Source organism: Lycium ferocissimum, chromosome 12, assembly GCF_029784015.1.
Source record: "Lycium ferocissimum isolate CSIRO_LF1 chromosome 12, AGI_CSIRO_Lferr_CH_V1, whole genome shotgun sequence".
Taxonomy (NCBI): Eukaryota; Viridiplantae; Streptophyta; class Magnoliopsida; order Solanales; family Solanaceae; genus Lycium; species Lycium ferocissimum.
The window spans coordinates 39,238,172-39,252,472 of NC_081353.1; the positions used below are offsets into that span (position 1 = coordinate 39,238,172).

General features: G+C 31.0%; 1 protein-coding gene across 1 annotated transcript; it reads left to right on the forward strand.

Annotated features, from left to right (window-relative positions):
• Positions 1 to 1,108: 1,108 nt before the first annotated feature.
• LOC132039701 (abscisic acid receptor PYL2-like) lies at positions 1,109 to 2,698 on the forward strand. The gene is made up of 2 exons (XM_059430207.1): positions 1,109 to 1,494; positions 2,123 to 2,698. Exons 1-2 carry the CDS (start codon positions 1,266 to 1,268, stop codon positions 2,464 to 2,466), a joined length of 573 nt encoding a protein of 190 aa, XP_059286190.1. The 5' UTR covers positions 1,109 to 1,265; the 3' UTR covers positions 2,467 to 2,698.
• Positions 2,699 to 14,301: the final 11,603 nt, after the last annotated feature.

Here is a 14,301-nt window from a genome sequence, read left to right on the forward strand (position 1 = left end):
CTTTTATTTTTTGTTTACACGTTTATCCACTTCGGAACAACTTCAAACATACGGTATTTAAAGTTAGGATTGAAAAAGCCTAACAATTAAAACAAATTATATTGTCTTATTACATATGCTTGATCTTCGGCCATATATCTGAAACTTCAAACACCACATATTTGAAGCTTTTTGAAGTGGATAGACTTGTAAATTTTCAGCATTGCGAGCAGGTATGGCTTAAATGGCGGTCTTAAAATCAGGTGTGTATGTATGTCCATAATAAACATTTGGCTGTAAAAACAATTATTACTCTTTCTATCCCAATTTATGTTGCACAGTTCGGCTTTCGAGGATCAAATCTGTTAGTTTTGATCGTGTATTCGGACAAATTAAGTTTTTTGACATAAAGCTTACATATTTGGAAACTGCATGAAAAGTATTAAAAGTCACAATAATTACGATTCAAAATATTTATAAGACATACGAAAAAAATTATGGTAAAAAAAAAAATTGTTTGAATCATCTGAAGGCTACCACATAAATTGGGACGAAAGGTGTATTATATATTAACTTGAAGTTCTCGAAGGAACCCAAAAACTTAAAATTCTGAATTCCCATATGCAAACAGCCCATGCCCACATAGCATCCACTTGTATTTTCTCCCACCAAAAATAACATTTTTTTTGCACGAATTTCCCTTCAAAGGTGTTGTTCTTCAATTTTTTCCCCTCAAATTGCTAGTCTTTAATTTTTGCAATTTCCTTCAAAAAGTGGCCGAAAATACTCCAAGGTTCTGGATTCGCAGGATTTAGTTAAGGCAAAGGTTTGCCTTGCAGAATTTTGATAGGTATAATTTTTTTTTTTTTTTTACTCTGCCGTAATTCTACAAAAGTTAGGCCTAACTTCTGCCCGAATAGACTTAATTTTGCTACGAAACTCTACCTTGCGAAATCTTTTTTTTTTTTACTGAACCGGGATTCGAATCCAGAATCTTGGGGTATTTTAGGCGAATAGCAAAAATTAAAGACCGGCAATTTGAGGGGGAAAAACTAAAGACCACCCCCGAATAAGGGCAATCGTGTAAATTAAAGCCTAGAACTTCTTCCTATTTAATTCCCCAAAGCAAACGAGGCATAGGAGACTTAACAGCCATCAGCCACCTCCCAAAGTACCAAGCAAAAGAGTTAGCAATTTTCTTGTCTTAATTCTATATCCGCTGATAAATTTTTAAAGAAACAAACAAGAATTTTCTCCTTTTTAATCATTCAACTTTGTGAAAAAGAATGAATGGTGATGGCCAATTAGTACCTCAAGGACTAACAAAAGAAGAATTTGCAGAATTGGAGCCATTGATTCGCAATTACCATAAGTTTGAAGATGTACCAAACACTTGCACTTCTCTAATAACACAACGCATTGAGGCACCAGCTGACGTCGTTTGGCCTTTCGTTCGGCGTTTTGATAATCCCCACAAGTACAAGCACTTCATCAAAAGCTGCAAAATGACTGCAGGTAAGGATCGTTTGGTAGTTGGTTAGAGTTATGCATGTATTAGTAACAAATAAATTGATTAGTTATCAGGGAATTCATGCATTGTTCTACGCTAGGTTTTGTTATTCATGTATTAGTTATTTCATCTTAAATCCTACATAAAATAATACATAGGTTCTCTTATAACTTATAATATTAGCTATGTTAGTTTTTAAATTGCAAATCAAACACTGTATAAATTAGCTAGGTGTGTTGAATTTTATACATGTAAGTGAAATTTGAATCTAGGATTTTCTTGGTTGCCGGTAGTGACGGAGCCAAGAATTCTAACCAATATTTCCAGCAAGAATTTTTTTTGACTTAAAGCAATTTTTAAAGCACTTTTACTACTAGCATACTAGCTAGAATCGTATCTTCTGTTCAAAGGTTTATACATATATATGTATATCAAAAGAAGTCATTGTTTTCTTATTTGCACTGCATAATTGTATTTTATTAATAATGTTAATATTTCGCCTTTGATTTGTTTCTCTGTTCGCTTCTTTAAATACCGGCGTATATTGATTAAAAAAAAATATATACAGCGAACACACTATAATATTATTAAAGAGAGTGTACGTTTTTATTACTTTTAAATATGTGTTATCAGGTGATGGCGGAGTTGGGAGCATAAGAGAAGTTACTATAGTATCAGGAATACCTGCATCGACAAGTACAGAACGCCTAGAGTTTTTGGACGATGAGAAACATATTTTAAGCTTTCGAGTTGTTGGCGGTGAGCACAGATTGACCAATTACAAGTCAGTAACATCAGTGAATGAGTTCAACAAAGATGGAAAAATATACACAATTGTTTTGGAATCCTACATAGTTGATATTCCAGAAGGAAATACTGGAGAAGATACAAAAATGTTCACAGATACTGTTGTGAAGTTGAATCTTCAAAAGCTTGGTCTAGTGGCAATGTCTGCTCTGCACGGTCACGAACATTAGAGGCAGATTCATGATTTAAATTTAAAAGGTTATATTTTCTTAAAATAATTGTGGTGTCCGGCTAGCTTGCGTGCATCTCGAATGATTTTATGGGATACTTGTTATCTCTTATCAGTACAGGTACTGAATAAAAATGGATTAATTTTTGTGTTTTCACAATTGCATTCAATACACTTGTGTAAGCATGGGTTCAAATTTTCAATGTTTATTGTTATTTTAGTGATTTTGTAAATATTTTTTTATGTTTTGTGAAAATCTATATATTGAGTTGAACTGAAGTCAAATGTAAGTGTACATTGCATCTGGCTAGAATTCATGACAGCAGTGATAAGTGATTAATGGTGAAGGGTAGCAGTGGGCGGCGACAATTGGCAGTATCTCTTACTGTACATTTTTTTATTATTATTGTTGTAATAAAGAAAAAAACAGTTTTTGTTCTATTCTTATATTAGTGGTTAGCTTGGTTTGACACAAAGCATTTCGCGTTAGCAAGATCTGAGAAAGGGCCGCATCTCAAGGGATGTGATGTAGACAACCTACCCTAATAAAAGTATATATTAATGGTTGATCCCACAGCTCGAACCCTTGACCTGTATATCACACAAAGATAACTTTACCGTTGCTCCAAGGCTCCCCGCACCCCACCCACAAAAAAAAAGGTTAGGTTGGCTTTCTTGCATGTTGGAATAGTATCTATATATTTTTTTTCATGCTTTGGTGATTTTATCACAAATTCTTGTTTTGCTAGCTACTGTGATTTTTGGAGCACATGATTACTCCACTTGACGAATTTATCTATTAAAGTTACTTACTTTTTTTTTAAAATTTTATATCAATAAAGTCACTTAACTATTTATTAGTTGTTTTAAAAGTCAATCTTGCTGAAGACTTAGAATAAAACAACGGGAATACCGTCATAACTAATAACTTACTCTTCATAAAACCACTGAAACATTTACTCATTAACTTTTGGCATGCTATTTTTATCATAAGTAAAACGTAAGAGATACTGTCAATAGTCACCTTATAATAATGAGCTGTAGTATGTTTGGTGTTACATGCCGCACGTCCTCACTTTATATTAATGAGAAGGCAAATGCCTTAGCTCGTGCACTCCAACCTAAAGGAGACAAAAAGTTATACAGACGTGTAATAGCTAAGGAACCTGGATATGAATTCCATGAGAGACTTGTGACTTCACTTTTTTTTTTCCTTTTCATCTTGTCCGATATTTGTATTGGGATTCCGATCAAATCTGAATTCACGATATGTAGGATGACAAAATGTGATATCGAGCTATGTTTTAATCATTTATTTTCTTAATTCTGATTTCACATCGTCGAAAATTTCAATTAATTACTTTAGTTTCTCCAAATCCTTTTCTTGTATAGTTATTAAAAAAATGTAAGGCAATTTGCAACGAACAGTTATCTAGTGAATGTTGTCTCATCACCAGTATGAGAATCATCTTACTCGCAATACGCCAAACATTATCAACTACTTCAATAGATGTTTATCTGATTTTTCATTAAGTCATTTTTCTCGTAAGTTAAACATGATATCCTCGTTGTACATGTAATGATTGACTTGTGAATATAAGTTGAACTGCTAATTTTAGTTGTCTCTGTTCTTTCTACTCGAATATTTAATTGCATATATTTATCAATTTGAGATCAACTATGTTTTAGATATGCATTGCATTAATGAATCACTCGTGATTATTTGTGACACTAGATGCAATTGGCCCGTGCTATTCATTGTTTTTGCTTATTAATGTAATCCTTGTTACACTGTTTGTTTTAATTTGATTAATCTATTTAAAAATAATAATATATTTTTATATTTGATAACAATTAAATTTAAACAGTTTTAAAAAATCACTAATGCTAAAAGTAGAAAATACCCTTAAAAATAAATTAATTGCCAAGAAGTAGACATGTTGCACATGAGCTGCTTCTAGATTCTTCAATATGGTAGAAATTTTGTATGCAAATTGATATTCATTCCATAACTTTTTTTAGTTAATGTTAAAGTAATACTATTTCGGAAAACATAGACTACTATGAAATTAAAGTTTGCTACTTTGAAGTCAACTTTGATAATATCTATCCTAATATATTCGGTGTCCTATTGGGTATCAAAGATTTAAGGAATATTTTCCCCAAATAAACATAGATTTGAGATAAAGAGTTCTATTTATTAAGAAAAATATTGTTTATTATAGTATATATATTTTGAAAGAATTTGGGAATAAAAATAAAAATTATTTTTCTCCAACTTTCTAATATTTTTTGTGAATGGAGTGAAATTATTACAATGCTGAACTTGAACCTTTTTAATAACATTATTTGCTATTAACAGACAACAACAATGAGAAGAAACGCAGTTAACGTTTTCTTATTTGTTAGTATTTTTGATTAAGCTCTTCTGGAAAGTACTTCAAGAAAATTTTTATAAGTCAAAAAAAGTTGAGGAATTTCATCCTCCATCATTTATTTGAATTTCATCCTCCGTCAAAATTAATTTATTCCCAAACGTTTTTTATTGCATTAGATTCTGATGTTTTGTTTTACTATTGCGTGTATTTTATAAGTTAGATTAGTTTCTTCTTAATTATATAATCAAACTATTTTATAGAAGAGGCACATATGAACGTTTGATTTAGTTAATAAAGCCAGTGAAATTAATTACTAAAATGATAAAGCTTTGTTTGGATATTTAAGAAAATATGCCACAATATATTACTTCCTCCGTCACAATTTATATGATGGTGTTTGACTGAACACGGAGTTTTAAAAAATAAAGAAATACTTTTGAAATTTGTGATATAGAATAAGTTATAAAAATTTCTGTGGTTGTAAATCATTTCATTAAGGATGAAATGGAACGTTTGAAGTTAAATTGTTACGAAATATAAAAAGATGTCAATTTTCTTAATTAACTAAAAAAAATGTCGTATAAATTGAAACCAAAAGAGTATATAAAATACCCAACTAAATATAAATAGTGTATATTCATGCCATTGACTATAGAAGTATTAAAGAGTTTATAGATGAAATGAAGAAGTGAAATTATGTGAACATAAAGAAAAGAGTGAAAAGTAAAAGTGTAAAAATGACATGTGGTTAGCTGATAATGATTACATGCTATCTGAAATGACATCATTTGTAGTACCGTACATGTGTAAATGAGCACAACAAAATATATTGAAGATACAAATGAAAGAGATTGAATGAGAACTCTGGCTCATGGAAGAATCAAAGGAAATGCTTTAATGTTGGTTGTGAAATTACAATGCAAGAATCAAAGGAAATGCTTTAGGGCCTGTTTGGAAAGCCACTGGTAATTGGAATTGGGTGTAATTGAGTGTAATTACGGTTTTTGTTGTTTGACAGGTAATTACACGGTTAGGGGCGAATTGGGTGTAATTGAGAGGGTGTAATTACACTCTCCAATTCTCAAGGGGGGTAGAATTGGGTGTAATTACAGGGTTACCTATTAGTTTATTTCTTTTTAATTTTATTTTAATTTCTATTCTTTTTTAATTTATTTTTATTTCTATTATTTAATTTCTTTTATTTTCTAATTTATTTTTTATTTCTATTATTTAATTTTTTTTAATTTTTACTTTTTAATTGTTTTTACTTTTTAAAATATATTTTTCTTTTTATAGTATTTATATTTCATTTCCTTTCTTCTCATTCCCAACATTTACTTCTTGTGGTTCCATGTAATTGCTCGTATTTTTTTTAGTTTTTTATTTTATTCATTTAGCATTACCATGTTAATATTCTAATTTTTGAAACTACATCTCTTGATATTAGAAAGAATGAGCCATTAACAAACTTGACATATAATGAGTGACGTTATTAAAGTAGAATTTCGTTGTGATTGAGGTTATAGACCTATATTTTCCCTTTCTTTTGAATTATAGGAGTATTTACTTATGTTACGTTGAAACTTACTTATGTAACGTTGAAATTTGACATAAGAGTATCATGTTAGATTTTATTTTATTTTTTGGATTTTGAATTTGGGCTATATTTTCGACTTTAAAAATATTTGCTTTAGTACTATTGACTTGTTATTTCACATATCGTACATCGTTTATTTTTCACTTACAGTTGATAGAATTATTATCAAATATTTGAATAATGTTATGGCATTATATTTATAAATATTGTTTTTTTGTCAAACATCCAATCCCATGATATTCTCACAAAAAAGGTATGCTTTTAAGTTTTATAATCAATTAAAATTAAAATATTATTAATTTGAAATTATATATCAATTATTTTTTACAATATTAGTTACAAATATATGATTATTAATTAACATATTTTCAAGAAACAATGTATTGTTAAATAACTAATTTAATATAGGCACATATTTTCTAAATATTAATTTTAAATTTTTTATAATCAAATGTTATTTTTAAATTAAACTAACTGTGTAATTACACTTGTGCAACCAAACAACACGCTTGTAATTACACTGTAATTACGTTATGACACACAAACAGGTCGTTGTAATTACACAATAGTGTAATTACTAGGCTGTGTAATAACTACCCTAGTAATTACACCAATTCCAATTACCAGGTGGCTTTCCAAACAGGCCCTTAATGTTGGTTGTGAAATTACAATGCTATCCTTGATCGACGATCTTTATTCTCAAATCCTTGCTTCTACAATAGTATAAATATTAAAATATCTGAGATAGTCAAAAGTTAAAGAATACTCGGATGAGTGGCTAGTGTAGTACTTTTTGGGATCTCACATAAATCACAATGAAGCGGCAATTATTCTTTTTAAATAAATTTATATCACTCATTCTTTAACTATTCCCAAGTAAGTATCATTTTTAAGGTGTACATATGCGTCATGAATCAAATATGATTTCAGCATATACTAATACAAGTATCAACGTCCATCATTTATTAGCATGGTTTTGCTTTGTGTATCCTTTTGTTCTGGAATTATAATAGGTCATTAATCTATACATAATATAAAGCTAGGAATTAGAGAAGTGATGTGGCATCTCTTTTTGGCCAAGAATCATATTTATCTTTTTTCTCATTTTTTTGACTTTTTTTCCTTCATTTTTATTACTTATTATTGTACAAATATAAATGTGTCAGTTACTACTCCTCTATTCATTCTTATTCTTTAATGTTTATATTTAAATGTCTCAATATTTACTACTCCACTCATTCATATTCAATATTTTAGTTATTCTTCCCTCCCATTATTCAGGACGTTACAAAAGTAACTACCCCATTAATTAGATTTATTTGGAGCATTATTCCAACATGCCTAGGCGACCCTGGGAGAATAAAATGGCACATGCACTTTCAATTGTATAAACTCATTGAGGGGTTATGAAGTTGGAAAGATATGAACTATGGAGGGCTATATATAACTTGTAGTTGTTGGGTCATCACCCATTGCATCCACAAAAATACTCAAGACTCAATAATAAAGAATTGGGGAAAGGAGAAAAACCAAGCATAGGGAGCACATAATTTTTTTGGATGTTTTTTTGGACGTGCTGCTTGATTATGAGATCATTACTAATCTATTTGTGGTATTTTTATTTTCTGAATATCTTTCTATTTGTGTGTGTCTTAATTTACATGTTTTTTATTCATTATTTTTTATCGCGAAGAAGACTGCCACCTAACCATAGATTAACAATTCCAACTATTGTATCTATACAAGTTAAATATTGTTGTATGTTTCTACTCCCTGCTAACTTAGGTCAATGTTAGTGGTTCGCTATGATTTGACTTAAACAAGATTAGCATATAATGACGGTAGAGTTACTTGGCTATGATATTTTGCCGTAGGATCAAGTTTAACAAGCAATTTTAGATGCACGTGTCTTTTAAAGATCATAACAAATACATATTACTTCCCTATAGGTGTATCATATGATTAGGAAAGTTTTTTGCTTGATATTACACATTATAATTCGAAAAATGAGGGTTAAATATCTGAAAAAGTACAATAAACCTTGAGAAAACATTTATTTTAAAACATACTGATAGTTATGACTAAAGAATATACTAACAATATAGTTGGTCAAAGAGGCTACCTCCGGCATCATAAATTGATGTCTCTTAGATACGAGACAATACAGACTTTTGTATATTTTTACTTTTTACTATAGAACACATGTAATTTATAAAGATACAAGTTTGGTGATACTTTTATCACCGCGCGAAGCTCGGCCACTTTCACTAGTTTCTTAGAAACTTGAGCATCATTTGTGAGCTAATAGTTTCAATCTTTAACCCACACAAAAAAAAAGACTAATTGATGCAACAAACATGTGAAAGCATCATTGAATCTCAGACCGTAGCTATTTTTGGACTTTTAACTTGTTATTTATGACTGAATTTGGGAAAGGGAATTTGGCACAGCGTATGGTACATAAAATTGGCACATATTAGCCAAGTTTTAAGAATGTGGCACAAAATGACCCTTTTCCACGTTTTGGGTCAAAAACTTTGGCAAATATGACCCATAAAGTCCTGAGTAAAAATTGGGATTTTGTACCTTATCGCTCCTAGAAGTTTTAGTTTTGTATACGGTACTTCCGTTCTCTCTCCTAGACTCCCTCTAACTTCTTCCCCTAATTCTCTCCACTAGAACTCCATTAGAACGGTAATATGTTTTAATATTTTCCATTAGAGGGTTATTTATAGTTGGATTTGTTGTTTTTAGAAGGTAATTGATTTTTTAAATGTATATGTGTATTTTATTGCAGCTTTATTTTGGATACATCTATTGTATTCACATGTTGGTTTGTTGATTGAGATGTATACACTTAATGTATACACATGTTATTTTTTATTTTCAACTTGGTTTTGTATACATCTATTGTTATTTGTATACATATATTTTATACACTTGTTGGTTTGTTGAATGAATTGTACACACCTAATGTATACATATATTGGTTTTCTTAAAGATTGGTTGTGTATACATCTGCAAGATTGTTGAATGCAGTTGATTTTTTATTTTAATTTTAGTCAGGTTTGCATAGACATATAATATACACCTTCGGATTTGTATACATATGATAGTGTACACATGTATATCCCCAACAAATTTGATTACATATAGATTAGAGAATAAAGGGGATTTAATATAGTGGCAGGAGCAACTCTCCTTATTTAGGAGAATTGAAAGTGGTTACTATTCTTTAGGTCTTTAGGTATACATGTTTAAAAAGAGTTAAGAATATTTGCATCCCTATAATTAAGCCCCTTCTTTTCTTAATTGGCTACTTAGTGCCAATTTTTTAAGGCTTTGGATATGCTAAACGTTTTGGGTTAAATATTTCCTAATATTATGTAGTACTTGTATCAAGATGTCAATTCCCCTTTGGGAAATGGGTAGTTGACTAATTGGGCTGTGGAGAGGCAAGTCTGTAGGGCTGTATTTTGTATTAGGTCAGAGTGGATAATTGGGCTATAAATGGGTTAAGGTCCTTATCGTAATAACATGAGAATTACTCCTCTGTTCCAAAAATAAGTGTCGTCTAAGGTTGGGGGAAGATAATCAATGTCATTTATATAACTTATTTTCCTACTCCTACTTGTTTTCCTACTCCTGTCATGATGACTATCGTTTTTTTGATTCTTAGAGAACTTATTTTCCTACAAAAAATAATTTAGCCAATTAAATATAGTTGAAAATATTTTCTGTCATATCAGACACACCATATACATGTGTATGATTTTTGTAATATAAATCGTGCAAGGGGGGTGAATTGTAGTCCTTTTCAATTTTCCCACTTAAGTCGACTAGATAGGTAGGTAGTCGAGGAAATGAAACAAAAATACGCAGGCTATAGAAACAGTAAGTAAATTGCAATAATGTAAATGACACGAAATGTTTAATACTCGTTGAGATCCAACGTGGATCTTAGTCCAATCCATTCAGATTGCAATAGTATTCTCTTTTAGCTTTTTGCGACCTTGATCACAACAACTTCTGTGTAATCTCTAATTACCACTTCAATAGTCAATTATCTTTCTATGATTTATACAAGGCCTTTCCAAGTATGATCTCGCCCTCTCTTCTTTTACGTGAATAAAGTAAATCTATTAGTGTGAACTATAGTGATTTGAACTAGAGTAAGAAAGAGACTTTGTTTGTTGGGTAGACTTGAATATTTATATGCGGGAGGACTAGCCGATGAGAGGACTAGGGCTTCACTAATTTGAACAGAGATAGCAACTCAAATGTTTTGATCAATGAGAAGAGAATTCATTAGCTCGTTATTCAGTACGAATCGGTGAAATGACCAAATCCATAAACATTATTCAACATGCTCTAGAAGGAATTCCAAGAGGGCCTTACGAAAATTTAGAAATTCAATTGAATAAATATGATTAACGGATCTATGGATGAAGATAGAAAGTTATTTTTAATCGTAACTAAATCTTCAATTTCTTATTTGTAAAGAAATTTCAAGGTAAGAATCCTTAATTAATTGTTCCTTTTCAAGAATAAGGGCGAAGCTTTAATGACTTGTTCTTGTTACTGTTGTTGTCCGCTTTGAGAATCTTTCACCATTGAATATGGGTATGAGATCTTCTATTATCTTCATCATTAAAGGTGAGCCCTGACGTATTCAACTGAATCATTATATCTGCGTAAGATCTCTATAATATAGGATTTATTAAACGTTTGATTTTAATATATACTAAGTATATCTATAATTGATAGTCTGTTTGGCCAAGCTTATTAAATCAGCTTATTTTGAAAAGTGTTTTTTTTTTAAAAGCACTTTTGAGCAGCAATTAATGCTTGACCAAGCTTTTAAAAGTGTTTCTAAGTGTATTTTCTCAAAAGTGCTTTTGGGAAAAAATTACTTTTTTTTAGCTTATGAAAAACAGTTTCTGCTACTCTCCAGAAGCACTTATTTTTGCCCAAAAGCTTGGCCAAACATCTCACTTTTTAGAAAAAATAAGCACTTTTGGCTTCCCAAAAGCTTGACCAAACAGGCAATGAGTCTTATTATAGGAATGTTTAATGTAATTCACCTGTCGCAAAATAAAAATAAAAATACGAGGTGCTTTAAAAATTTCGGAAAGAAAAGTGAAGATAAAAAATAAAATAAAAAAAATCTAGTACCCTAACGAATATTGTAATCTTCCTGATTCTTATAGAACTTGTTTTCTTATAAATAATAATTTAATTAATTAATATAGTTGAAAATATTTTGCGCCATATCAGACACACCATATACATGGATATATATGATTTTCGTGATATAGATTGTGTGTTTGATTTAAATTCAAATGTGGATATTTAACCGAATCATTATATTCGTATAGGATTTTTATAGTATAAGAAAATACTATTTGGATAATACCTTTCCTTACGACACAAGATTGTTCTGAACGCGACAAATTTTCTAACGTTGATCCCACAGAGCGGTAGCGAAAGAGACAATAAATGGATAAAAAATTCTCCACTTTATGGTTGTCGCCGCCGCTTCTATCTCCAACGCTCTGAATATCGGTGTATGACTGCTACTTTCTTAAAGTAAATGTTTAATTTTAAAATATACAAATTACTCCATATCTTTAATTGAGTCTTATTAAAGAAATATTTACCTAATTTACCCGTCGTCAGAAACAAAAGTACGAGGTGATTTTGAAATTTCGGAAACTAGAAAAAAGGGGGTCGTGCGGCACCTGTGCTTCGCACCTCCCTCGCACGCCTATGCCGGTACGGCACCTGTGCGTCGCACAGGTGGCAAAATAAAATAAAATCAGAGAGATGAATTTCACGCGCCACCCGTGTAACACACTGGTGTCGCGATTGCCCACAATGTTCAGTAAAATGGGCATAACTCCTAGCACATAGATGCGTTTGAGCTCGGCCATATATTGTTGGAAAGTTATTTCAAAGATCTACAAATTTCATATTTTAATTTTTGTCAAATTCCTAACGGATTTTCACGTAAACAGGCTGGAAGTCAGACGTTCCATAAACTTAGTCGATTCTATCGAATCTTATGCACCTCACTATTCGTCTTGACCTTAAAGCAACTATTTCCACCCAAACTCATCCGGATAGGACTTTATATGAACAAAATATCACGTTAATACTTAATTAACCCATTCACACCTAATCCGAATTTACGAAGTGTTGTAGCTATGCCGACGAACGCCATGGGAGACTTGGGGGAACTGCGATGGGGAGAGAAAATTGATAGATACAAGGCTTATTTTTAGGGTTGAAATAAGGAAATATACGTATTGAGAGTAATAGAATTGAGAATTTGCTATAAAATTCAAATAGTAGCTACCACGATAATTTTTTAAAAGTGTATTTATATATGATAATGAAATGTACAAGGTAGTTATACCATGTAATTTTCCATTATTGATTAGGGATTGGTTATCCATTTGACGGGATATTGTGACTTTATGTCTATAATCTGAATACGGTTTGCATAAGATAGGGATGTAAGCGTTAAATTTTAAACTACTTGGGATAAAATATAATTGAGTTATTGTAGGTGTTTCGTATGTAGGAAACTATTGTCTTTCTATGATTGATACAAAGTCTTTCAAAGTATGATTTATATATCTCTTTTCTTTTGCGAACAAAGTAAATCTACTGATGTAAAATACAATGCTTTGAACAATAGTAAAAAAGAGACTTATAATTGAGTTATTGTAGGTGTTTCGTATGTAGGAAACTATTGTCTTTCTATGATTGATACAAAGTCTTTCAAAGTATGATTTATATATCTCTTTTCTTTTGCGAACAAAGTAAATCTACTGATGTAAAATACAATGCTTTGAACAATAGTAAAAAAGAGACTTTGTTTGCTTGGTAAACATTTTTTGGTTATTGGCGTCTTCAGGAATATCTATAAGCGGAAAGACTAGCCATTGAGAGGACTAGGGCTTGACAGATTTGAACAGAGGTAACAACCCAAATGTTTTGATAGAAGATGATTCATTAGCTTGTTATTTAGTAAGAACCGTTGAAATACTAGAATCCATAAATCAACATGCTTTGGAAGGAATTTCAAGAGGGCCTTACCAAAAATTAAATCCAACGTTTCGACATATTAAAAGATTATAATACTTTCAATTGAATAAGTATAAATAAAGGATTCGTGGACAAAGATAGAAAGTTGATTTCTAATCATAACAAAATATTCAATTTCTTATTTGTAAAGAAATTCCAAGGGAAGAATCCTTAATTGATTAATCCTTTCCAAGAATAAGGGTGAAGCTTTAATGCCTCTTCTTGTTACTGTTACTGGCTGCTTTGAGGTAAGGTCAAGAGGTGCAAGGGAAGGGGGGGGGGGGGGGGTTAGGTTGGTAAAATAATCAACACCATTTATAGAACTTGTTTTTCCTACTTCTATGCCGCTGACTATCATTTTCCAAACTCATTTTTCTATAAAAAATAACTAAGCCAATAAAATATGGTTCAAAATATTTTCCGCCATTACAAACACACCATATATATGGATAGAATTTTCGTAATATAGATTGTGTGTTTTGATTTTAAAAACAGCGGTGTATCGTTATATTCGTATAGGATTTTTATAGTATAAGAAAATACGATTTGGATAATACCTTTCCTTACGACACAAGATTGTTCTGAACGCGACAAATTTTCTAACGTTGACCCCACAGAGCGGTAGCGAAAGAGACAACAAACGGAGAAAAATTCTACACTTTATGACCGCCGCTGCCTCTATCTCTGGCACTATGAAAATCGGTGTATGATTGCCACTTTCTTAAAGAAAATATTTAATTTTAAAATATACAAAGTACATTTTAAAATT